The 27,856-nt window shown below is 33.9% G+C and overlaps 1 protein-coding gene across 1 annotated transcript in view; it reads right to left on the bottom strand.

The window, feature by feature from the left end:
* LOC111049539 (zinc finger protein 395) overlaps positions 1–27,856 on the bottom strand; it is a 132,892-nt gene that overhangs the window by 40,413 nt on the left and 64,623 nt on the right. The window contains exons 4-6 of the mRNA XM_039440419.1: positions 18,594–18,730; positions 7,516–7,750; positions 5,067–5,117 (exon numbers count right to left, since the gene is read on the bottom strand). Coding sequence (XP_039296353.1) covers positions 5,067–5,117; positions 7,516–7,750; positions 18,594–18,730 — 423 coding nt within the window. The remainder of the gene's footprint in view (positions 1–5,066; positions 5,118–7,515; positions 7,751–18,593; positions 18,731–27,856) is intronic.

Raw genomic sequence — 27,856 nt, forward strand, 5'->3', positions numbered from 1 at the left:
ACATTCGTCACAATTTGAGACCTTGATTTTTTCAAGAGTAACTGATGAAATAAAAACAGAACATAATAGCTGCTAAAGAAACAGTAGCAGGTTGATAAATCCCGTATCACCTCACGTATTCATTTTAATTAATATTTTTTATTCTCTATTTGCACAAAAGAAACACTTATCACATAAATTTTATTTATCAAGGTTCCTCAAAGCAAAGTCTATTTTAAGAAAATAAAAATTAGATCAAGATAATTGTTTTACCAATAATTATCAACAAACTGGTAAAATTCTGAATAGTTCATTATTTTTTAGTAGAATACTGGAATGCATGAAGTTAAAATGAATCATTATCAGAAGTAATGTATTTGGAAACAAAATGGCCGCATATTGGACCACGAAGAGGTGGCTTGGCTTCTGATTAGTCAATGTGATGAAGAGCTGGGATTGGTCGAGAATTGACAGGCCTGTTTGTCGTTGTGGGAGGAGCCTTAACCCCCATTCTGTTATCAAATAATATTATAATGCCTTTATTATTTGAATGTCAATTTTTAAATTTTAAAAGATTGAGTAGAGTGGATAGATTAATTGTTTAAATGTTTCAAACATAAAACCTAGGTCAATTTGAAATAGAATTGAATAGAATACAATGTATTTTTGAACTGCAAACTGCGAAAGATTAGTTAAAATTAGACAACTATAATTATTAATTATAGTAATCAATTCCTATTGTAAAACTGACTTCGGGTTATTAAATTTAACCAGTAAGAAAAAAACTCCATGTTTCCAATTTAAATAAAATTGAACATAGATACTGCACCAATTACTTCAACCATCAGAGCTCGACCTAAACTAGAATATTCTAATATTGGCAAGGTAATCATGAACCTCTCTATTACATTCCAGTAACCCTTCAACTTTATTATCCTGAACTGCCTTAATCTGAACCAATATTAATTGTCAACCAGTTTTTTCCTGATACACGTGATTGTAGGATGATTCAAACAGTACACTAGTCCTCTCACTCACTCTCTCATATATTCTTTCTCTCTCCTAAACTTTACACTAATTCTCTCATTCACAAATCTATCTTTCTCTTATCCATTCTCTCTTTCTCTGCCAACTTCTCTTTCCAACCTTCATCAAGGTACTTTGGCCAGTTTTTCCTTGCACTTTTGGTTCTGGTCAACCTTCCCTATGTTTTCCTCCTTCTCCAACTCCTCCTCCTCCTTCATCATTATCTTCTTCTTCTTTCTCGTTTTCTTCATCTTGTTTACCCTTATTCTTTTTCATCTTCGTCTTCTATATATTCTTTTTCTCCTTCTTCTTATGCTCCTCAACTCCTTCCTTATCTTTCATTTCCTTTAACCTCCTTTTATTTCTTCTCCTCCTCCTCCTTCATCATCATCCTTATCATCATCTTCTCCTCCTTCCTCACCTCCTTTTTCTTCTCATCTCCTACTCTTCCTCCTGCTCCTTTTTCTTCTCCTCCTCCTCCTTTTTCTTCTTCTCCTTCTTCTTATTCTTTCTTCCTCTTCTTCTTCTTCCTCCTACTCCTCCTCTTCTTCCTTTCTTCTTCTTCTTCTACACCTCTTACTCATTCCATTTAACTTCTTGTTACATTCAAGTGAGATTGAGCATAATCTACAATCTAGAAAAGGCCAAGGTGATATAGTTATTTGCCGGTGGTTCGCTTTCAGATTAAAGTGAGTGACCTTGCCCAACACTAAGCTTAAGGCCAGGTCATAGTGACGTAAGGCGTACGGCTATAGTGACGTTTCAAGTGCAACATACGTGCACGAGACCAGAGATGGCTTGCACTAACCCTGATCAAATTTAATCCGGGATCGGTTAGCGGGTGATTAGAACAATATTGATCCTGTTAAGCTGCGTTTACACAAAAGTTATCAACAAAATTTTTATATTTCCGTCCTTATAGATTCTATTAGATTGAACGGTTTAGATTGGTTCAACAAAATGTTTATTTTTCCGTCCTTATAGATTCTATTAGATTGAACGGAACTTGACAAACACATATGCACATCATGTGTATGCTAAGTTATGTTCAATCTGATAAGAATCTTTAAGAACGGAAAAATAAACATTTTGTTGACAAATTTAGTGTAAACGCAGCTTTAGTGTATAGCAAGTATTGCTCATATTGTAAGTAAGACATTAAGAGAATTCTCTATTCTCTGTAAAGCTATGCAGTAAGGTGTATTACCCAACTACGATCTAGTCAAGAACTTATATGGCAATTATTATCATCAGTAATCATAGATACTTACGTATCATGATACTTATTAAACAAGTTTATCGTGGTACGTATTAAACATGTGTATCATGCACTAGATACTGAACACTATGGGCCGGTTTCCGAGCTCGGGATTTAGCTAAGTCCTAGACTTTAAACAGCTGGAGACAGAAAATTGGTTTTCCAAAACGGGGCGTAGTCGCAGCTTTTATAACAGTAGTCGCAGTTTTTATTTTCTCATTGCTATAATTGGAGACGTTCTTCCTTGACGAAATTAGACATTCCTAAATAGTTCAAAATAGCTGAAACTTTACACTATTTTCTCTTTATTTTATTTTGTGTTCAATTTTCTAGTTTCACGAAATTCAATTTAAACGTGACTATGACAATGACTGCGACTCCGCCCCGTTTTGGAAAACCAATTTTCTGACTCCAGCTGTTTAAAGTCTAGGACTTAGCTAAATCCCGAGCTCGGAAACCGGCCTTATATGTGCTAATAGATGTGACATTTTGTATTTTTTTCTTTAGGGCTACTCTTAAATATAAATAAAAACTAAAAATCTTAGTACCCCTTAAAAATTGTTCAATCACTAGGCCTACATGTTTCGGCTATATAAAAGGGTACTTAGATTTATAATTTTTATTTATATGTGACTTTTTATATTCTGCTAGTGCTTCCTCAGAGAAAAAACTCTGAAATATGAGGAAGTATAGATTATCAACCTGTCATCACCCCGGCACAAGTCAACAACTTAGTTGGGAATCATCATCAGAGTAAAATCCTACATAAAATTAGGAAACACTTTCAATTTTTACTCAAGATGTCCCAAATTACATTATATTGGGAAAATGCATTGCATTTTAACTTTAGTTTCCTGGTGAATAAAACACTAGTTATTCTATTATGAAATACTTCATAAAATTGGGGAAATACTTTCCAGAATTCAATGTCACATCTTTAATAAAATCTCCAGACACTTCGATTAAATGAGGTTTTAATGATAATCTGTCTAGTCAAGATATTCATCAAATTTGTCAATCATTACACACATTATAAGCTACAGCCTGTAGTTAGGACATTGGCTCAAGACCAAGGTCAACAAATATGCCTGTAATAGGCCTATCGATAACTAGATTACCTCTATTTGAACATAGGAGGGAGACAGAAACAAGAAAATCAAATGAGGGGTGGAAGAGAAAGGTAATGACACAGAGAGAAAAAGTGTATGTGAGAGGAGGAGGAGGAGAGAGAGAGAAAAGAGAGTAAAAGCTCACGTTCATTACACTACTTCCTGGTATGTTCTTGAGCGATCACGTTTCAAGTCTTTAAAAATTGCCGGTTCCTGCTAGAAACTAAATTTAGAACTGACAGCCTATTTCTATTTGAAATCTGCCTTCAAACATTTTCACGGTGAGCTATAATTCTCGTTTTCGTTGCTAGGTCATTTTTTCAGCAATGAAAATTCTGGCTGATCTTCAACAACATTGTTATCACAACTAACATATACTAGGTCTGTTGTAAGATAATTTACTAACTTTCAAACTAAGACTTGGTTGCACAAAAGCCTGTTAAATTTTAATCATGATTAAATGCCATAGGAACCAATCATACATGCTTTTTTGGAATGAAAGCATCTCTAATTGCTTCTCGTGGCATCCAATCAAGGTTAAAATTGAAAGACTTTAGTGCAACCGAGTTTTATTTAGAGTAATTTTCAGTTTGAGTAGTTTCAAATACTAGAAATATAGCTATTAGGATCAAGTATTTGATGTCGACAAAATGCATCGCTCAAATTTATTCTATAGTTTGCTGAGGGTGATACCAACATAAGCGCTAGGGTTGTGCGTGGGTGGATGATAATGAGAGATGAATAATGATAATAAAATATGAGTTATCGGTTCTGTCGTTGGAAAGGTGGCTGCTTGACTCCACTAACAACTTTAAAATCACTTTCCGGTGGTTCGGAACCCACCCAAAAATGGTGGTCCGTTCATCCCTCACATAATATCAGTACCATTGCCCACTTGTCCACGCACAAGCCTAGAGCTCATGTGGTCACCATCTTCAATATTCTATCTTGAATTTTAATTCATTAATATAATATATTTATATGTCAATGATAGAAATACTGTGCATAATAATAATTATATTAAAGCTACCGTTTTATGTTGTGACCTACATATTTTCATAAGTTTCTATTTTATATTTTCTGTTATCAGTTTCAATAGTTTAGTATATTATTTGTTTTTGGTTAGTTTAATATATTTTGCAATGAAATATTTTTGTATAGGTAACAGATTTGGGCTATCATGCATGTTGTTTTCAAAGGTGTATTTCTTTTTTCGAAATAAATAAATATGTAAATTTTGTAAAATTATTTTGTAGAATAACGATTATACATTACAGTATTGAAATGCGTGTTAACTAACAAGAAACATTACTCAGACTAATGAATCAAATATGATTTAGCAAAACTTGATAATTATAGTACAGTATTCAATTTAGCATTTCTGCTACTTCATTAATCCTATCACCATCATCAATCTCTTTTACAATTATCATCTTCTACTCTTTCTTCTTCTTCTTCTTCTTCACCTTCATCATCCTATTCTTTCTTATCTCCTCCATTTCGCGTTGAACTATTTCTTTCATCTCTTATCATCACCTTCTCTTTCTCTTTCATCATCATCGTCTCTCAGTCTAGCTAGTCCATTCATCTCCGAGTTCCCATTCAAGTTTTTCAATGACTGCTCTTAACAGCAATGCTCTACGTCAATGAGTCCTTGATATTTACCTTGCAAAATGAGCGCATATTGTTCTCACCTTTTAGAGCCAACAATACTATAGAGTAATTTTTTCTGCACACTCGTTAAACTGTCTTTCAAATACAATATTCGCATTGCATAACTAACTGTTCAAGGTGTTTTCTTCTTTATCATCATCTTCTTCTTCTTCCTCTTCTTCTTCTTCTTCTTCTTCTCTCTTCCTCCGGCTTCTCTCACTCCTCCTCTTCCTTCTTCTTCATCATTATCATCATCATCATCATCATCATCATCATCATCATCATCATCATCATCATCATCATCATCATCATCATCATCATAATCTTCTTCTACATCATCATCGTAACGTGTCTTTCCAATCATAACGTTAGTTTTTTGCAAGTATTGTGAGAATTCTATCTCTAGAAGATGGAAGTGTCAAGGCTGTTTTTTGCAATAGAAGCGCAAACTATTAGTATTTGTTGAGTTAACTTCCTAACTCTATTGAACGCTGTACTTGAATTGTAGCCTTCAAAGTCAAGGACTGACTGTTCAACGTGTTTAACAATGATATTGTTTCAGTTCAAGAGCTTGTTAGGTAATTCTCGTCATTTCAAGTTGAATTCACCTTTTATTTATTTATACATTGATGGATACAATATCATTCTCAACTATTAATGATTGGGAGAGAGACAACAGGCTTAAAGCCCAAAACTGCTCTTTCCCTTATTTAGATTGAAATTGTCCAATTAATTTAAATATTATTGGTTAATTGGAGGTGTGATGAGTTGAGAAAAGCAACATGAAACTGGAGGAAGAACTGAATATAGATATTTTTAAAGGAAAATTATATGTAATCTGATCATTTATAAACAATCTAGCTTCCTAACAAAATCTAGAGCTGATTTTCTTATTGAATATCAATACGAATCGACTTAATGGTCAGCTCTCAAATATGTGATGGAATTTATTGAGGAGGAAATTACCCTTCTTTTGCGTTGCAAGATACACTAGTTTTGATTATGATCAATGATTATGGAGGAAATTATCTTTTCCTACAGTTACGTTGAAAAGTAGCCATTGCTGCACTGATTACAGAACGCAAAGAATCACTTTTCCGCTCTAGTGCGGGAAAAATTTTTCTGCACTCCAGATTTGCAACATGGCAACGCAAAATACTTAGTAGGTTATATGGAGCAACAGTGCAGCAAAATCAAAATGAAGTTGGTAACAGTGACTGCTGTGGCTGCTATAGTGAGCCACGAAGCACAACGCGCTAATTATTAGTCATTAGATATTATAACCAAGGACAACGAGGACTTTAGGATTTTAGGATTAAGGTTTTTATCAATAATAAAATTACACAGAAAAACATTTGATGCATTTCAGGCAATTTTACCCATAATTACCCACTTTTCATATTCAATGGTAACTGTAGGAAAAACTTAATGTGAAATACGTGCGCAAAGTTCCTCTGCTGCACTCAAGAAACCATTCCGCCCTCGCCTACGGCTCGGGCGTAAACGTTTCTTTCGGTGCAGCAAACTGTCACTTTGCGCACTAGTTGCACAAATAACTATTCTTCTGCGTTGCATGATAAACAGAACTAGTTTTCTGTTTTTCCACATACACTGTAATGTATTGCCGCATCCAGCAACTAGAAGACGATGTTTCAGAGTGATATAGCAAAGTTGGTCTTACCATTATTTCTGGTATTTTCGAGTGCCTATCAATTAGTATAGAGATTTGAGTGCAATATTTTTTTTATATATTTTTCAAACATCAGAATTTTAAATTTCTAGTTTAGTCGGAATAAGTTCCAACTCTGATTCCAATCTTCCTATCAATTCTATAGTTTATTTTCTCAATAGTTAAAACTTCTCTAAGTATTCGACTGACAATTTTCTTGTAAAGCAGCTCTTGAGGTTGTCAGCAATGGAAATTCTCCAGTCAATAGTGATCCATGTTTCACACCCATTTAGAAAAGCAGGTCACTCCATCATTTTTGAAAACTACCATTACCTATCAATTTTAAACTATATCACAGTAACTATTACACATTTTATGAATAAAAACATACTAAATTGATAGTTTTTGAGTGTAGAACTGACCTTTTTCTTGTAGATCTCAACATTAATTCTCCCTAGTTAACAGCATATTTACGATAACTTTTACAGTGTCTTTCAGTGATTGTGGAACAAAATAAAACCAGATCTTTTGAATATGATATATAAAACAGTAATGTTTGTCTCCAAGTTGCACTTTACCAAGAAGAAAAACCGACTATGAATTTTATCCTTATTTTGAAAATTTAATAAAGGTCTTTATATTATCATTCCATTTTTAAAACAGTAATGAATGTAAAACTGCCTTTTTTCTTGTAAGGAAACCCGTCAAAGTGCATAGCAATTAAAATTCGCTTGTCAGTGGTGAAACATGTTTCACACCCATATAGAAAAGCAGGTCACTCCATCATTTTTGAAAACTACCATTACCTATCAATTTTAAACTATATCACAGTAACTATTACACATTTTATGAATAAAAACATACTAAATTGATAGTTTTTGAGTGTAGAACTGACCTTTTTCTTGCGAGGTAGTTCGTCGAAATCGTCGTCAATGACGATTCCTTCGTCTGTGGTGGAGGTGTTGGCCCAGCCGCCTTCGCTGAGGGGCGGTGACGGCGTGCTTGAACGCCAAGAGTCGGTCAACGACGGACTGGGTGACACTCGGCCGTTCCAAACTGGCAACAGAGGAAACATTGAAAATTATTGATCAAATATTGAAGACATTTGATAATAACAAGTTAATTCGTACCTAACAATGTATTAGAAGATTGATGGGTTTAGAGTAATGTGATAGGATAGTGAGAATATCAGGATAAACATAAATCAGAAATAATTCTCGGAATGAGATTTCCATACAGCAATATCCAAACATTAAACTTACGTCATTAACTTCTATCATTCCACAAAAGAACCAGAGGAGAGAGAAAGTAACAAGACAATGACAGATAAAGGTGCATTTTCGTTTTTGCGTAAATTTCCGCAGTCGACGACGACAAGCATTGATGACATTCATATTGTCCAAATTTTAAGTGTGCTAATAAAGCAGCTGATTGAAAAACTTATCATTATTTGTCTTCATAACTAAAGAATCAAACATTTCTAATAATATCAACATATTGCCATTTAAAAGTATAAAAAACTATAAACTCAACCTGCCCCATTAAAACATAATTGAGCATAATATTTAGATTATGTTGACAAATTGAAATCTACCCAATCTGAGATTCTCTCCCAGTCGTGGTCGACGATGGCTTTTACGCACAAACGAAAACCCAGCTTAACGGGGAAATTAGAAACTTTACAACAGAATGGCATAGGAATAATTGAATTAGGATGGGTGGAAATTAGGTGGTATCATTGTCATCTTGATGACAATGATAATGATGTAGATGGTGAGGAGGAAAAAGAGGCGGAGAAGGAGGAGGTGGAGGCGTAGGCCAAGGAAAAGGAGGAGGGCTGACCTAGGAGGAGGAGGAGGAGAAGGAGCAAGGAGAAGAAGTAGTATAAGAGAAATATAAAAAACTTAGAAGAGGAATAGAATGTGTCAGACCATAGAAAATGGAAGAGAAATGAATAAGGGAAGAAGTAAAAAAAATTATAATGATTGCATCGATGGAAACACTGAATGTATGTTTAGAAAGTTTTCCAGTCATCAACCATTTACTCGCAGCAATTTTACGTTCTCAACACAATTACGTGTGGTTAATAAATTTTCTTCACTCATAGACAGCTTTCAAATCAAAACACACTTTGAAAAAAATGATTGTCCAGTTAATGCAGGAGAACAACTTTTGCAGTTTTGCACGTATCTATACAACTATAGATAGATATAATATTCTTCATGCTATGGGGAAAATACAGGCATGGAAGTTGAGAATATAGATATAACTAGTGAACGTATAGCGGTGTATAGATATAATTGTTTGATTGCTATGGGTGAGGAGCAAGAGTGGATGAAATAAATATAAGTATAGTTAGTGCATGCACATCAGTGTATAGGTATAATTGTGTGATTACTATGAGGGAAATACAAGAGTGAATAATGTAATAAATATAGGTATATATGTTGCAGATAAGTGCACGGATGAGTGGAAAGGACTCTGAGAGGAAGTGTACCGTTAATCTAAAGGAGCACATCAAAACAAGCCTAGTTTTACACACACTCTCACACATTTGGTTTTTGTGTCTTTGTGTTATGTTATGAGTACAAATTTACAAGTATTTATTGTTTTGGGACCTGTTAGTGTGACCTCCACCTATGAGGAGACTTCTTTTGTTGCGTAAATATGTTTGTAACACTTTTTGTGAATAAAATACTGAAATTGTCATTGAGTTCGGAAAATTGTGTGCCTTTTTTCTTTCGGAGGTTCTAGATTTTTTTCAAATTTGAGAGAAAGTTAGCAGTTTTGTTTAAAAAGATAAAAAATTATATTTTCATTAATAGACAGCACTTTGTTGAAAAGAATAATAATTCGGAAAAAAATATTTTTTTTTTATTCATAGGTATGTCTGATAATGATATGTGCAGTATTCTAGAAATTAGAATCAAATTTCATGGCATATTCAAATAAGGTTAAGATTTTATTGAAAAGTATGAGTCGCCATGTGTATCTTGAATGGGATATGCTTAGAAGTGGAAATACATTTCACGTTTCTTATAGGAAAATCTAATATATTCCAATTTTATTATCAATTACTTCATTAATTTATCAGTGGGATGAAGATGAATGGAAATATAGCTTTGAATGAAAAAACAGATGAATATGGATGAAAAAAAATGAATTAGATATGAAGATGAATGTATTAGGATGTATGTATATGAGAATGTACAACAAAAAATCCAGCTTGACTTATTTCAAGACTAGCAGGTAACCCGTGCTATTCAAGGGTCTAATTGAAAACTTGACAAACTGAAATCTTGAAGAATTTAAAATAGGCCTATAACTATCCTTGAGGAGACGAATCTATTATGCAAAATTTCAAGTAGTTCATACGTGATAATGCGTCATTCGTGAATTTCCTATCCCTTACGTGTGTGTAAGTCAATTCTTTCCTTCATTATATTACAGATTATCATTAAGTTATTACTGAAGAATAAATTATTAGTTGGAACTGTGATTTCCCTGAATAATTCTAGAAGATTCTTGAGCCCAATACTTATTCTTCGTATTCTACATAAGTTCAGGTTCAGAAACTCGATGATCGAAAATATTAAAAAATGATACAGAGAAATTCTGTCCCAAAGTAGGCTGAATTCTAATGATAATAGGCTCTCAGACCCGAAAATTTCCATATCACATTTTCCACGATCGACTTGAAATTTTCAACTGTCATTACTCCTAATAAATAATACCAAAACTTTCCGTTTAACCGTCTCTGACAGTTTGAACTGAACCTCACTATAGAGGTCAAAAAATATGAATACGATTGAATAGATAATTTGGTGGAATTAGGAAAAGGCGGTCTATGTCACGTTTGAATTCGTGACGTATCAAAAATTTCGTTGGTTTTCGATTATATTGTATCAATGTATCGTATTACTACAGGAAATATGAATTGGAATTATTGAAATTTGAGTCAAAGACAGACGTTAATCTCAAGAAAACATATTATTTATTGAATAACATTACCTACTTCAACAGTAGCAACAGTAGAAGAGTTCTAGTATAAATAAAAATATATAAATCTCAGTAACCTTTTAAATTATTTTATCACAGCATGTTTCGGAAATTAATGCCATTTTCAAGTGAAAATATAATATAGAATGAAAAAGACTAAGAAATAGTCAAAACACCACTGATTTATTGATAATTGGAAAGACCGGTTTCGGTTATTACACCATTGTCAATCTCTGATAAACTAAAACTAAATACAAGAGCAGCAGAATTTATACTAGTAGGCGAGTACTGCTATTGGTCGAGGGCATGAACGCCTGCCATTGGCCTAGCTAGACAGTCTCCTCCCACTCAACGGTGTGACAAAATGGCAAAATGGAATTATAATGTCCGAAACATGTTGTGATAAAATAATTTAAAAGGGTACTGAGATTAATATTTTTATTTATATTAAAAAGTAACCCTAAAGAAAAAAGACAAGAGTTCTAGTATATACGATATCGAACAAGATTAAATACAATTCATATAACGCCATATAATATATCATACAAGCAATCAATTTTGTTTTCCAAGACAATATTATTTTCTTGAAACAGTATAACTATTATCGGTTTGATCATTTTCTATTGTGATTAAACGTACGAAGAAGTGCCCCACACAGGATACCTTTGGTGCTTCATTTAGACTATAATGATAAACATGCATTGTGCATGCTTGGATGTTTGCTACACCAGTTATGTTATTTTATTCCAATTTGTTTTTACAATGTTTGTTTTTTGGTAGAATAAATTATTATTATAATACCATGGAATTGAAGACTTTCTTCTTTAGAAAGTTATCAATTTACAAGTTCAACTAATATTCCCTTAGTGAAGTTTCATGATCAAATTGATTTTAGAGGATAAAGATCCAAAAATGGCACACCTAGCCAAGAAAAAAACCCGAGTTAATGTGACATTTATTAAGCTATACTCGACTATTCACACTTCCCACCATCTCAAGTGAAAACACTCAAAAAACTCCTAATACTTTGGAATTAGAATCTGAAAACTCCTAATACCCAAGGATTAAAATCTGTCACACACGTCTTCCTAGTCCATATATAATATAAATTGGACAACATCCATATTACTACAGTCAGATTCACTTAAAACTGTCAGTATTAGTTAAATGGGAAGCATTCATATTATTTACAAGGAATACTGTCAGTGTGAAGTGACTCACACTAGTATAATTTCCTTTTGCTACAAACCTCAGATGCGAGACTTTCAGACCAATTTGCATATCAATCCATATGTGGAAAGAGAGATGAAAATCGATTGAGAGACAGAGAGTGAGAGAGAAAACCGAAAAAATAAACTTTTATAACGGTGTCGAGAACGGGATAGCCTCTCGCAGTTTCTCAAAAACATTACGACCTGCTATTAAAACACGAATTATATGCACCATAGCTAAAACCGGTTATAACTAAATTGATTGAAATTATATTATGGGGAAAATAATCACTGTATCTTATACATTGTTGCAGGTATCTTTTTCTCTCCAATCACTGTAATTCAGGTCTACAAATTACTTCAATTTAGATGCACCTTGCAGTTCTCGTATCTACTGTTGAAATAAGGAAAAAATGCGGTTGTAACTGGAAAATACATCTTTACCAAGAAGTTATCCAGTTCAATTGATTTAAACCGAGGAAGATGTGATACAAGTGATACCCAAACTTAAAATATATAGCCTACTCAGGTATGTTGTTTTTAATACATAATGACTGTATTGTTAATGACTAATGTATAATGACTTTATGAGCGTACAAGTAAATAACTTGGAACTTCAAGACTAGTATTTCAAGAACCAGTTCAAATTAATCAATTCCATCAAATTCAGAATCAGACTTCATCAAATTATAAACTCCCCATGGAACCCTGTTATTTTACGATGAGTTATTGGTGGATCACATCACGTTATCGATATATTTTAATCAATTCCTGATTAATTTCAACGTGATATTTTCGAATTCAAAATTCAAGTGTTTTATTATTTATTTTATGAATTTAAAGTTTGTTTCATGTTTTTACGAAAGTTTTACTATCAATCTATCCGAATTTAAAATGTTTTGTTTTATTCTAATCTATATTCTCAGATTGTGATGTGGTGTAGACAATTGAATTGGACATAACCTATTTATAATATTTGGACAATTTGAAACTAAATTAGGAAATTGAAAAAGTTTTGGGCAATAGCTTGTTTTTTCTTTTCCGATCATTGTATTGTTTGTGCTAAACTAATAAATAAAACTACTGCAGGTTCCAGATTTCATACAGCTCCAGACTGGAGGTCCGTTGATTAAATTTAATCAAATCCGCGTTATTATACATCATCTAACAGAATCAATGAATAAAGTTCGGCACTGCTTTGTTGTCATTCAACCATTATTAAATTCACCTTTAAATCTGTGAACGTCATGTAATAGACATAATAGACGAAAATGCGAGTTGTCATTCAACGACGGTTAAATATAATAGACGTACGTGCAACTGGGTTTGGTATAAAGAATCAGTTTACACTGTTGATTCCCCTCAATAAATTTAATAATCAATTTCCAACTTCACCATAGGTGTGACTTGACTTTTATTAACCTGCATCAACCTATAGCAACACGATTAAATATGAATAAATAATGACGGCAAGGCTAGATCCCGTTGGACTCCTCCATCAATAGTGACATCTAAACAATGGATTAGGTGGATATTGCGTGCGAGATACCCGTTGCGTGCAATACTTTTACAGTGTGGCCAGTAGAAGGGGCAATGGAGTTTTCTAGTTAGCGGTGTTTGAAGGAAATATGATGGTTTGATAACAGGTAGTACCACAAAAAAGGGAAGGAACCCAGAGGAAAGAGAGATAGAAAGAAAGAGTGAGAGAGACTGAGAAGGCAGAAACAGAGAGAGTGATAAAGATAGAGAGAGATTGATTAATTGCCTTTATTAGGGCTTAGTTGGGACTCCTGGTCCTCTCTGCCACACAACCCTTTACAAAATAAGAAAACAGAGACAGAGAGAGAGAGAGAGAGAGAGAGAGAGAGAGAGAGAAAGAGACAGAGAGAGTGAGAAAGTATGTGAGGAAGGGTGAGGGTTTCAGAGCGGAGAGGAAAGGTGGAAGTTATAAGGGAGGAAAATTATTTTTTCAGTTACTAAATGCCGAAAGAGTTTATCAACTGTAATTAATACAAGTGAGGAGTAGGAGCATAAAGAAAATACAAAAAATTATTATGGTAGAAGGAAGCAGGAAACGATGAAGAAAAAGGAGGAGGACTGAAATGCATGAAGAGATGGAGAGAAGAGGTGGAGTAGGAAGGAGTATAAAGGAAGACACTGTTGAGAACAGAATAGGAGTGTAAAAGGAAAGAGAATATGGTAAAGAAATAGGGTGATTGCGACAAATAAGACGAAGAAGAAGGAAAAGAGGGAGTAGTAGAAGAAAAAGAAGAAGAAGAGAGATATACAGTTGGGGACAAAATAAAAGCAGAAAGAGACAGTGAAAAAGAAGATTGATACTATCAAGGTACAAAAACAAATAAAAGATGAAAAACAACATCAGGGTGAAAAAGAAAAGACAGTGAGGAATAAGATGATGCTATGCTATGACGATGCAAGTAACGAAGACGATGAGGAGATAGGAGAGACAGTCAAGACAAATTTCAGGCAAAAAGAGACAGTGTAGAAGAAGACTGATATGACAAAAGAAGAGAGAGATGGTAGAGAACAGAATAAGGGAGAAAATGAAAGAAAAATTTGGAATAAACCTATCCTTGAAGTGAAGATGATAATGATGAGGAAAGACAAGACAAGATACTGGTGAAGAGGATCCTGCTATGAAGACGAAGAAGAGGACGAAGGAAAGAGAAGGAAAGGAAACAGTTGAGGACAGGGTGTGGAAGAGAGATGAACAACAAGAAGCAACAAGAATCAGCTGCTGCGCAATACTTGGGGAGGTGAGGGTGGCAGCAAGGTCAATGACCCCTGGGGAAGCACACCAAACCAATCCACGAGGCCTTCAAACCACCTCCTCCTCTTTCATCTTCTTCTTCCTCCTCCTCATTCATCACTAGAACCTCCTCCTCCCATCATTCGTAAACAGCAACAATAACTCTTCTCCTCAACAAAATCACTGCAAGTCTCAGAAGAATATCGCACTGACCAGAAAGAGTCAAATTTGGGAAGGGGGCTCACAGGTCCCGAAACCTGGAAAAGCGGTGTTGCCACATCGTGCCGACCGGGATTCCCGCCATTTTTGGACTCCCTCGCGCGGGAAATGAGCAGCCAGTCCCCACAATGTAAACAACTGCCCTGCAGGTTTCAAAACACTGCTCTTCCCAACTCGTAGAGCTGGATCAGGTGTAAATTCTGGTCTGCGAAGCAGTATCTATTATTAGAAACTTGGGAAATCAACATTGAAATCCATTAAAATTGCTTGCTAAATTTTAAAAAATGAAACATTCATTCACTAATATCATAGGCCTACTACATCGGGGAGAAATTAGATCAAATCCAGAACTAACTAAATTTGATTTCTTCTCAGAACCTCAATGATTCATCTATTGATTCATTCATTGATGCAATTTGTTGATTCATCATTGATTGAATAGGGAAAGGAAACAAATCAAATATCAAACTTCCTTACTTTGATTTCTTCTCATACCGTCATTCTTTCACCTATTGACTCTCTGACACAAAATAAATAGAATTAAACTCATAAATATAAACTTCTTTCTAAGGTTCAATTTGTTTTCCAAGTCATTCTTAAAAGCGTTTGTCATTGAAATTATTAAGAGGGAAAAACAGGTGAACCCTGAACTTAAAATCTTATTTCATGATTAACAATTTTCAAAATAGTAAAATAACCAAAATAAGTCCACATTTCATATTTCGACACAATTTACTGTTCGTTCAGAAATGGTTTGTTGACACATTTCGTGTACAACTAGTTGATAATATGCACTGCATAGCACTATAGCATTATGAAAGTGTTAGTCATTAGGCATACTTTCGAACAAGATTTTCATAAGAAATACAAATTATTGATAACTGTCAACTGATAATTGGAAATTACCAACTGCTTTCAGAGACGTCAGAGAAATCATCAATGTTGAAGACTGACATTTTAATTATGCTTATAGCATTGAATTTGAAGATTGTATTCATCAAAGTATTAAAGTAGAAACAGACGAAAAGTTGAAGAAACAAAGAGATCAAAATTTTTGGTTGTTTTGATTGAACAGATCAATATATTGAATTTGAGACAGACAAATGTTTTTTATATTGTTTTTATCAAGTTCTTGGTTATTGTTGTTTATTTGTGTAGTTTTTGGTTAGTAAATATTTGAATTTGAATCAAATTAATGACCGTTAAAACTCTATTTTTAGTCGAACCATATCTTTACAGTTTCAACAACTACCTACTTGTCATGTAAATCATTGTCATTCGCTGCATTATTAATTCAAAAAAACTATGATTAATGCATGAGTTGATGAGGGGGAGTCCAGATGATCTATGATCACATATCTGTATTATGATCATTTATTATTTACAGCATATCTATATTAGGATCACATAATAAACTATACCTACACGCATGACCTGTGCACAGATATCAAATGCAATTCGAAAATTATCCAGCCAATGTCCTGTAATTGCCGGCATCCTGGTAGCATTGGAGGAGGTGGAGGAGGAGGAGGAATAGGAGGAAGAGGGGAGGTGGGTAAAGGGACAGAGAGATGCCCCCCCCAACACTTCCCATAATTTGAACCTACACTCACAGGTTTTACACACACCTTGACAACATGTAAACCAAATTCAAAAAACAATAACAATCAAACCGGAAACGGTTTTTGATCGTGTTTACCATTTTGTACCCCAACTTCCGGTTCACCGCAAATCAACGATTTATCCCCCCCCCTTGTAAACTATCTCTCACAATTACTCTCACCCTCTCTCTCTCACACACTGTTATCTGTTCTCCGAAACATGCAACAAGGCAACATTTACCACCTAATTTCCAGAATGTGATTTGATTCGGTTCTCAGTTCATTTTGTGATTGAAAAGCGGTGTAAAATGGACATTCATTTTCCATTTGTTGTCCCTTTTGAATTGTATTAGTGTGTCATTCGATTTACGTAGCAAATAACGTTGAATGTTCCCTATAAGGAATACAAACCTTCAAACCAAGGATAGAAATAATATCAATAATCTAACCGAAATAGAAAAAATATTTTTCATTCACAATAATTAGAAGGATGTCTCAAAGACAATGAATTTTTCCTCCAGGAATAGACTTCCTCCTATGAATCTATGAATGAAAGCCTGCTATGAATCTCTCAATAAAACACATTCGTAGTATGGATGTAATTCATATATAAGTTATGAAATAAGTGAAGAATAAAAATGAATCAACATTGGGAAATAAGACTTTATTTAATGTTTTGAATAATTCTCGAAATTGTTTCTCCACAAAATTGGAATATGAGCATCACAGTAACAAAAAACTGAACTGAAGCTATGAATTTCAATGTATTGTAATATTGTAAAAATTCATTCAAATATAATGTGAGTATGTGTGATACTAAATTTTGGATAAAAACGAACGAAAATTGAATAAAACATTGTAAAAAATAAACGTTTTTCGTTACACGACTACTTTTATCTTTGCCAATAATCATGGCAATACTTTGATAGATACTCTACAACTTCGACAAGATAAACCACCACATTGAGGCCAAATCGTGACTCCTGTATTGCAATACGAGAGTGCAGCTGCATCCTATAATGCATGTGAACCATCATGCATGGCATGTGAGCAATCACATGTCACAGAGACCGACTGTCACATGAAATAGACACAACAGAAGTGAATGTACCCTATCACATGAAATGAACACAATAGAAGTTAATGTACCCTATCATACAAAGCCAGGAATCTAATGTGTTTTCAATCTAAATTGTCGTTTCGTGTAACTGATAAGCGGTCATCTTTTGTCTTCAGGTTGGCTATTAGAAAATCTGTTACTACCGGATAGATAACTTAATTGGTTTATTGTTCTCTATATTTTAACAGTATTCTACTGTGTTGGTTCCTAGATATTATAAATCATAGTGGTACAATAGTTTCATTTTACTTTGTCCCAACTCAGCTATAAAAAGAAAACTAAACGCACAGATATAAAACTCACTACAGAGATACCTCAATATAAAGAACCTAAAACTAGAATACAAAGCGCAGATTACAGACTTCAATGATTGTAGTGCTAAAAGGAAGAGAACCATTTGAACTGGTTTACTTTAGTGAGTGACAAAAGATTCACTTCAATTTTCTTATAAATAAATATGTTCAAATTTGTTCAAAATAACTTATTTATGAGATATCTATAATAAATAAATAAATAATGAAGGAAAGAATTTGCTTGTACATGTACGGAATAGGAAATTCATGAATGACGCATCATCACATCTGAACTACTCAACTGATTAACTTGAAATTTTGCATAAAGATTATCGATTTACCGAGGATGGTTATAGGCCTATTTCAATTGAATAATTTTATTTCAAAGTGAAAAGTGTAAATTTAAAGTATTGTGCTGACTATAACCTTAGTGTCCGGTTTCCCATTAGGGAACTTTGGACTATATACGGCGAGGTGGAACTACCCTTGGGTTTCCCCACCGTTCAAAGCCATATGCTAATAATGATAATTAAATAATAAACCTATTTTTCTATTACCATAAGTTACAGCAGTACTGTTCTAAAACCTATTTCTCTAAAACGTAATAGCAGTTCTAACTCAAGTACTATGAGGGATCTTAGAAAGTATATTTTTTTGAAAAACGGATTGATTTTTGTGAAACTTACCGTTTAGACTAGGGGAATGGGGACTGCAGGATAGGCTCATAAGAACTAGAGCCGCCGTGCATTCGTTCATGAGGCTTTCGCCCTCCTTGCCAATGACATTTTCATCCTGAGATGTACTTGGACGTCTTTTCCGTGATCTGTAAAAAAAAAAATGAAGAACAAAATTTAGAACAAATACCAAATTTATTATCCATCATCAATACTGGATTTTTAATACTGCACGCATGAGGCTCGAAATTTCTGCTCTAACTACTGTTTGCAAGGTATTTTTTTTTGATACATTTGTTAAAAGTGGTCTCGCTTACAATTTTTCCTCATATTTTCTTCTCTTCTTTTCCTACCTTCTCCAATTCTTCCTTTTCAATTTTTCTCTCTTTTTTCCCTTCCTTCTTCTCCAATTCTTCCTTTTCCGCTCCTCTTCAACCTTCATTCCTTACTTTTATACCCTCTACCTGCCTATTACATTGGGAACCATAATTGGCTAGGTATTTTTCCTCCTTTCTCCCTTTTCAGCACACTCCATCATGAAGCAAGTTTATTTTCGTATTTTATTGGAAATTTATTTTTGATTGTGATGTTTTTGTATTTTGATTTATTTGATATGTATTGTGTTGAATTGAATGGAATTATTGATTGAATATTGCTATATGCTTCATAGTATAGTCAGAGAAACCTTATACGTACTAAACTTGCACTAAATTCAACTTATGTTGAAAAACATGATTGAAGTACCTTTTCATTTAAAACATTTCAAAAAACTAGTTTCGGCCTACTTTGGTTAAAAGTTTAAACTTGAAAATGGCGAAAGTAGACCGAAACTAATTGTTTTAAATAAAAGGGTACTTCATGTTTCTATATTTTTTAATAATTTTAATGAAGTATGGGCTACAATAAATTGAAATGATTTTATCAATTCAACTTATAGATTGTTCTATTCTATGGTACAGTATTGTAATTTGAACTGAATCTCATAGTGTATCATACAACCCTGATTGAAGTGGATATGTTGCCGTGTAAATCCATGTATTTCTTTTAAACTTTTCAAATTGAAAACATCATCGTTAACAACATGAAACCTCGAAAAAATTGCAACATCAAGCGTCCTAACGTCCAACAGAACAAGAAGGAAGCGAGCAAAAAGTAGAACACTATCAGTAGTACTTGAGCAAATCCCGTTATGCTATCAGCAAGCGGTTTAAGCTCTCCTTCTTCTCCTTCTCCTCCGCCTCTTCTTCATCTTCTCCTCATACTTCATTTACTCATCCTTCTCCTACATCACCACCATCATTTTCATATTTCTTCTTTGGATTTCTCTCTCCAAATCACTCACTCAATCTCTCTCTCCTCTCTGGCAACACTCCTTGCAGCTAATATCCACCTGCAAATCCGTGGTCAATTAAAAAACAGCGTTTCACCTGTTGTAAACGCTATTGCGGTTGTAGATTTCACTCTTTCTCTCTCTTTCTCTTCGTTCTCACTCTTTGCCATTACCTTTCACTGCTGCTCTCTCTGTCTCTCCAACATTTCGCTCTCACTGTGTACAATCATTCACACCGTCATGTTTCATGTAAGCCGGTATGCTGTTATTGTACCTTGCATTCTTCTGATATTATTGGTCTACTTATTCGCTCACGCAATCTGTGATTAGATTTCAGCCTTCTCTTCAAAGAATGATTCACCTCTTAGTTCCAATGAAGAGAGGACTTTGTCATCGTATCCTCATCTCCTATAGTGGAACTGTATAGAGACTAAGTTGAAAATTTTTGCTTGAAATTTTCTAAATACTTTTCAATTTTGCGGTGATTTTTGATCATAATCAGAGACAAATAAATAGGTAATAGATGAAATGAAAAATTAAACAGTATCTTTACTCTGTAGTATAATATACACCCCAATTCAGCATCTCGTCCTTATAATCTAAATTGATCTAAATTTGTAGAAGTGAACACCAGACAGCATAGCCTTTTATGACAATCACATTACACCAGAATTTGGTGTAAAGTAAGTTATGTTAGCTCCGCCTGTCATTCTTTCCCAATCGTAATTGAATAATGACTTGTGATTATTGTGTATCATATGAATATAAATCGTAAAAATATCTATGTAAAGTGTATACTGTCGTTCTCTGTTGTATACGATTCAAAGTATTACTAAATATTCTATCAAAATATTTTTGTAAAATATGTAGATTCATTACCTGCTGTACACGAATCCCAGTATTACTACCTAATTTTGGCTTCAGTTACATCTATAGTATTACACTATTAACCAATTGAAATTTTTGGTTGAAGTTACATTATACTATCCACAGTAATGATCCAAATGTATTAATGCACTAGTCAATATATGAAAATGAATAATTTTTCATACAGTCAATCGAGATTCCACTATATTTCAATTCCAATCAATCGTCTCATTTTCAGCCAATAGGAAACCAATATTATTGTCAACAAATCACAACTCTACTCAATTATTGTATGTTGATTCTGATTTGTGAAGAAAAATCAAAAATATAAATACTTTTCGATCCTAGACAAGGATTCAACCTATTGATTAACATAGTCTATGTCATTTTCATGTCATTACCAATTATTGTCAAAAAATCACTACCCTACTCAAAAACTGTACGTTCATTACATATTTGTAAAAAACAAATAAAAGAAAAAGCAAATATTTTTCAATCCTAAACAATGAACCTATCGATTTATACATGTCACAAAATAACCACACACCAATTAGCATTGGAAACGCAAAGCCTACCTAAAGATAAGCCAACTAATCTATAAAAAGATTTCGAAATAGTGACCTTACAAACGTCCTAGCCATAGCCATTGCCTATGACCGCGCCCAAATGACATCTTGCCCATAACTCATTCAATGTCAGTGGCACATTTAACGAGTACCGGCATTCTTATTATTTCTTTTATCCTCCTCTCACTACTAATCTGCTTGCATAAACTATTGAAGAGAGATTGATTGATTGATTGATTGAGTACTTTATTTATGTAGATTACAATATATACTGGCTTATACACTTATATACAATAGCTTACAATACAGCAAAATTATAGATGAATTTACATAATATAGACTAAGAAAATAACTATTGAACTGTATATGATATGAAAAAGCAATTTGTAATATAATAACTATAGATAATAATCATATTGTTATGCATCTACATAAATTGGCGGAGCTTTGGACATATCAATGTCCATTCTTTGGGAAGAATATTAAAAATATCCTCCCCACTAACTCTCTACCAAAACGTTAATTTCGTTATTTAAACTAAGGATTTATTTATTAATGGAAATATTGTAAAAGTTTTAATCAATATGAATATTGAAGAGAAAAAAAACAGAAAATTGATAAAGTAAAATAATTATATAGGTAGATAAGATCAAATAATTGATTAATAAAATGAAGTAGGCTGAAAGTAGATCAGGGTTATCAAATTTCAGTAATATACAGCAGTATGCAGTGGATAATTGAAATAACATGAGTTTATATAATATATATATATATATATATATATATATATATAATATATATATATATATATATATATAATATATATATATATATATTATATATATATATATATATATATACACACACAATCGTTCTATAACATGGTTTAAAGGTTTATATTGGTGGAATGGGTGAGGGATGGTTGTCATGTGATCGTTATAGGGCCGGACAGAGAGAGAGGGAGAGAGAGAGAAAGAGCGTAAGTGAAAGAAGATAAGGAGAGAAAAAGAGGGAGAAAAAAGATAAAGAGAGAAAGAGAGATAGAGAAAAGAATAAAAGAGAGAGATAGTAAGAGAGGACAGAGAGAGTAATAGAGTATGAGAGACCTTTTTAACAAGCTATTTTTCTTGCCACTTCTCTCTCCCACATGTTTGTAATCGCTCACACTCTTATTTCATTCTTGATATCTCTCAATCACTCACTCTTTCTCTCTCACCAGCACAGCTGATCACCTTGAATTTTGAAGCAAGACCTTACTTGTAATTTCATCTTTCATCAATCAGTAATCAAAATCTCTTTCCACTTTATTTCAAGTATCTATTTTCCGGCTTCTAGATAATACTTTTATAGCTACAGATGAAGTGAAAAATTTCGGATTTTTCAATGAACATCCAAGAATCCATTCACACAGAGCAACATCAGAATATGAGTGACACTACCATCATAATATACTACCATGATATTACTCCATTCACAGATACCAGCATCGAATTCAGAATGGTGTATGGTGTACATCTGATCTTCAGTTCCAAAAAATACAGTTCTCCTCACCCCTTTCTAGTTCAGTTCATCATAGCAATTCCAATGCACCCCCATAATAAATAAGGGTGAAATTCTGATGTGGTAATACGTTGTGAAATCTCGGCTATTACAGGAGGGTTCTCCAAAGGGGTGGTGGCTGTATGTATTATATTGAGAAATGTAGGCCTACTGCGCTTACAATAATAAAGCTAGCTCATTCTAGGAATGATTCTACTTCGATCTATAGTCATATAGTCAAATCTATATTGAATGAAAAAGACTAAGAAATTGTCAAAAAACCACTGATTTATTGATAATTAGAAAGACCGGTTTCGGTTATTACACCATTGTCAATCTCTGATAAACTAAAACTAAATACAAGAGCAGCAGAATTTATACTAGTAGGCGAGTACTGCTATTGGTCGAGGGCATGAACGCCTGCCATTGGCCTAGCTAGACAGTCTCCTCCCCCTAAACGGTGTGACAAAATGGCGGATTAAGCAACAGAATCGCCATGATAATAAAATTTACTTTTTAGAGACTGTCTAGCTAGGCCAATGGCAGGCGTTCATGCCCTCGACCAATAGCAGTACTCGCCTACTAGTATAAATTCTGCTGCTCTTGTATTTAGTTTTAGTTTATCAGAGATTGACAATGGTGTAATAACCGAAACCGGTCTTTCTAATTATCAATAAATCAGTGGTTTTTTGACAATTTCTTAGTCTTTTTCATTCAATATGAATAATTACCACAATATCAACTTCTCAACTACACAAAAAGTGAAATCTATATTGTATTGTATCAAGAAATCGTTAGACTTTGCAGTAATAAAGCAAGCTCAAACTATGATCAATACTGGCAACAATTTAAAGTATAACAAGTAAAATTAAAAGCATGACATTTTTTGGACTTGTTATTCATTATAAAAATTCGGGAATAGAAACATTTTGGGCAAGGCCTGTTGTTCTTCCCCAATCATATTCATATGATCTGTAAGTGTATCCCCAAATTAATAAAAAAATTCACAGTACAAAGAAACCATAAAAAATAGGTGATGAGAGTCTGGTACTTTCATTGGATGGATGACCGCCGCTTGTGAGTCAAACCCACTATATGTTCTTGAAAATCACATTCTGTCTACCAGGTACCAACTTTTAACTGCAAAGCCATACCTATCCCTGCAGAAATGAAGTTTCCCACTTTTACAATCTTTATTATGAGTAACAATAGAAAAGATGAATGAGAAGAGCATCTCAGCTTAAATTGAGATGTAACATTAAATAGTATTGGCTAACGGTAAGAGAAATCTGCCGGTTTGACCACAATAATTGCATTTGCTGACCAAATAGCATAACTAACGAACTGTGACGCATTAAAACGCAGCAATATCTGCTAGAAAAACCAACATAAATGATCCGCGAAGTACATTCATCATCCTTAGAAACTATGGTCTTTGAAACTAGAATGGAAACTCATTTGAAGGTTTAGCTTGAAAGTGATTGTTGAAGGAAAATTAGAAGTTTCGAGTTAATTAGGAGATAAGAGAAAGAGGGAAAGCAGGAAGGGAACGAGAAGACTTGGAAGAAGAGGAGAAAAAGGAGTAGGTAGAGGATTATGAGTAGGTGGAAGAAGAAGAAAATGAGGGAGATGTTAATGAGGAGCAATAGAACGAGGAGGGAGAGTATGAGGAGTAAGAAGAAAAGGATGAAAAGAAAAAGGAGAATGAGGACGAAAAGAGAATAAAGAGGAGGTGAAAAAAGAAGAGGACGTGGATGACCGATAGAAAGAGGAGAATGAGGATATGGAGAAACTAATAAGAAGGAGGACAAAGGGAAGAGAATGTGAGGAGGGGGATGAGGAGGAGGTTTCGAGAAAGTGCTGTTTTTGGATGAGGTTGAGGAAACAATTTACATTTCACTGAAATTGAAGAAATTTTTTTATTTGAGATAAAAAGTTGTCAATAAAAAACAATTTTATAAGAATCAAAAAGAGAAGGTGAACAGTAGGCGACAGAGGAGGAGAAGGAGAATGTCAGGAAAGTGGAGTCACTGAAAGATTGAGGCTCAGGGAAATAGGCTAGGCCTATATTTTATTTTTCAACAAAAAATACAATTTGATAACAATCAAATCCCGACTTGACCCATATATTACGACACCGGTAAACACAAACTCTTTCTAGCGGCGTTTCAAAAATACAACGCAGATATGTGACACATGCACACCCGGAAAAAGCAGCTATATAGAGCACATATATAAATACAGATGTGGGGAGAGTGAGAGAGAGCGAGAGGGAAAGGAGAGAGAGTGTGAGAGGAAGCGAGAAGGACGTATAGGATGACAAGCCGGCCGGCAAACTAAATTTAGACACCGGCAGATTAGTAGTTGTAGTTTGAGCAGTGGTTGAAAATGGGACAAGTTGCAGCATCCACATCATCTTCATCATCATCATCGACATCATCATCATAATTGACAAGAGCACTATCGAAATCATTACAAGCCTTCAAAACAACATCATTGAAATCACAAAGATTGTAGAGGAGCATATCATTGAATTCATCAATTTTTGATTACAACCGTAGATGCTTACCAGACGGAAGATATTGATGTAAAGTTCTCGAAAACAGATTGCAAGTCATTATCAGTTAGTTGAAGCATTGACAAGAGCATCATTATTTTTACACCGTTCAGCATACTAAATTTTCATTGTTTTTGATTTGATTGGAGCTTGATCAAAAAAGATTGTCTAGAAGAACATAATCGAATCAAAATCATTGTAATAATTTACAGGAGAATCATTAACATAAACAGATAACAAGATCAGGGTGTGGCGGTACTGTAAATACGCCCCTCTATAAATATAGTAATGCTTTGTTCATCTATCTACTATCTATACAGAGAACTATACTATCTATCTTTCGTAACTGTTTGTAGTAAAGTAAAATACTTGATTTTTTTCAAAAATGAAGGAATATGACCAGGCCAAATATCAAATAATATTATTATTATGAATAATAATAAATTTCATTATTTGATAAAATATTTATATAATATATTTATTCAGAATATTATTAATATAATATTATTATTATAATTTGAAATTTGGCATAGTCATATTCCTTCAGTTTTGAAAAAATCAAGTATTTTTAAGCCAAATATCAACTTAGATATAGATGGCCCTGGAAGTTAGTAAGAGTTATTAACAAATGAATAAATTCATCGTAGTTTGAATATATATATCAATTCTAAATATTTTAGAATACGTAGATTGCAGATATTGATAATATTGAATGAAAAAGACTAAGAAATTGTCAAAAACCACAGATTTATTGATACTTAGAAAGACCGGTTTCAGAGATTGTTTGTTTATCAGAGATTGACAATGGTGTAATAACCGAAACCGGTCTTTCTAAGTATCAATGAATCTGTGGTTTTTGACAATTTCTTAGTCTTTTTCATTCAATATGAATAATTACCACAATAACAACTTCTCAACTACACAAAAAGTAAAAATATTGATAATATCTGCAATCTATGTATTCTGATCGTAGTTTTCATAGATATTCTATATTCTATCATTCAACATAACACAACATCCAGAAAAATATCAAATGCTTATACGCAAACCGGTTCCAATAGATAGATTGAGTCTAGATTGATTGTAGTCAATCAATCAAAATAGATATTAAGTTGAGGCATGAACAGGTGAAACTCAAAAATCAAATTACTTCTGAAGAAAACATGTTGAGCCACTACTTCATGTGAGGAGTACAAGTCAAAGCCAACTAACTCGATGTGCCACAAAAATTGAGGTGCTCCAATTTACGCCAGGCCACTGAGTAAAATTAGGCCAACAATCTGTCAGAACGCGCGCTGAAGCAACAGGCAAAACCAGAGCAAATCTCTCACATTTCTCTCACACACCGGCCGGCTTCATTCCTCCTACTCCTCCATCACCTCTTCCTTCTATTCTTTTTCTTCTTCTTCATCTCTTTCTTTTCTTCTCCTTCATCATCTTCTCCTTCTCCTTCTTCTTCTACTCCTTCATCTTCTCCTACTTCATATTCTTTTTCTCCTCCGCCTTCTTCTTCTCCTTCACCTCCTTCTTCCTCTTCCTCTTCTCCTCCTCCATCTTATTTTTCTTCTTCTTTTTCTTCTTCTTTCTAGCTGTTTAGTCATCAAAACAACACCGCGAGTACTGCATACACCATAATATTCACTCCATTAAGATACACATTGAACCAATGCTGACAGTTATAAGTGAATCGCCCTACATTGGTGTACCACCGGGCCCCGTTCAAGCGCCGGTTGTTATTTTTGGACAAACACTCTCAACACATGTGTGTTGCTCCTACTTTTGTGAGTCTATTTGTAAATTACGAAATCAAAACTAGCCGGCTTCGTCAGTTCGCTGAAACTGTGCGCGTTCTCCGTTTTTTTAGCAGAAGAATTTTGGAGTTTGCCAAAAAACATAGCCGTTTTGTAAACAAGTCACGTCACGCCTTGTTGATTGGCTCATCTAATCTGGCAATATTTACTTAGGCAGAGAAACAAATTTATTTATTTACTTGTACAATCTAATTCACAATAAGTAATCAATTAGATCAGATGATGCTGAATTCATGATTATTAGAGCAATTGAATCCAATGATAACTAGTGACCCCCTGGGTTGGAGAACTCGCTCATGAACTGCTGTATTGATCTCTGAAATCCGCAACTTGTGATTAATTACACAGGATTGGTGAGAATTGTATTATCGAAACAGTTTTTTATATCCTGACAAAGGACGAAGGAGTTAGTCAATTATGTTGTCCAACGAACTTGACCTGTAAAAAAGTTAGAAGAATGCGTGTTCAAAATTTGAAGCTGATTGATCAATTCTTTGTAAAGTTATTATAGAACATACAAACAGACGGACAACGACTTTGCCTTGGGTGAGTCAAAAGTGAGAGCTCGCTGACGCTCGTTCAACTAATTTAATTGAAAGGAGATT

The sequence above is a fragment of the Nilaparvata lugens genome, chromosome 13 (genome assembly GCF_014356525.2).
Source record: "Nilaparvata lugens isolate BPH chromosome 13, ASM1435652v1, whole genome shotgun sequence".
NCBI classification, from domain to species: Eukaryota; Metazoa; Arthropoda; class Insecta; order Hemiptera; family Delphacidae; genus Nilaparvata; species Nilaparvata lugens.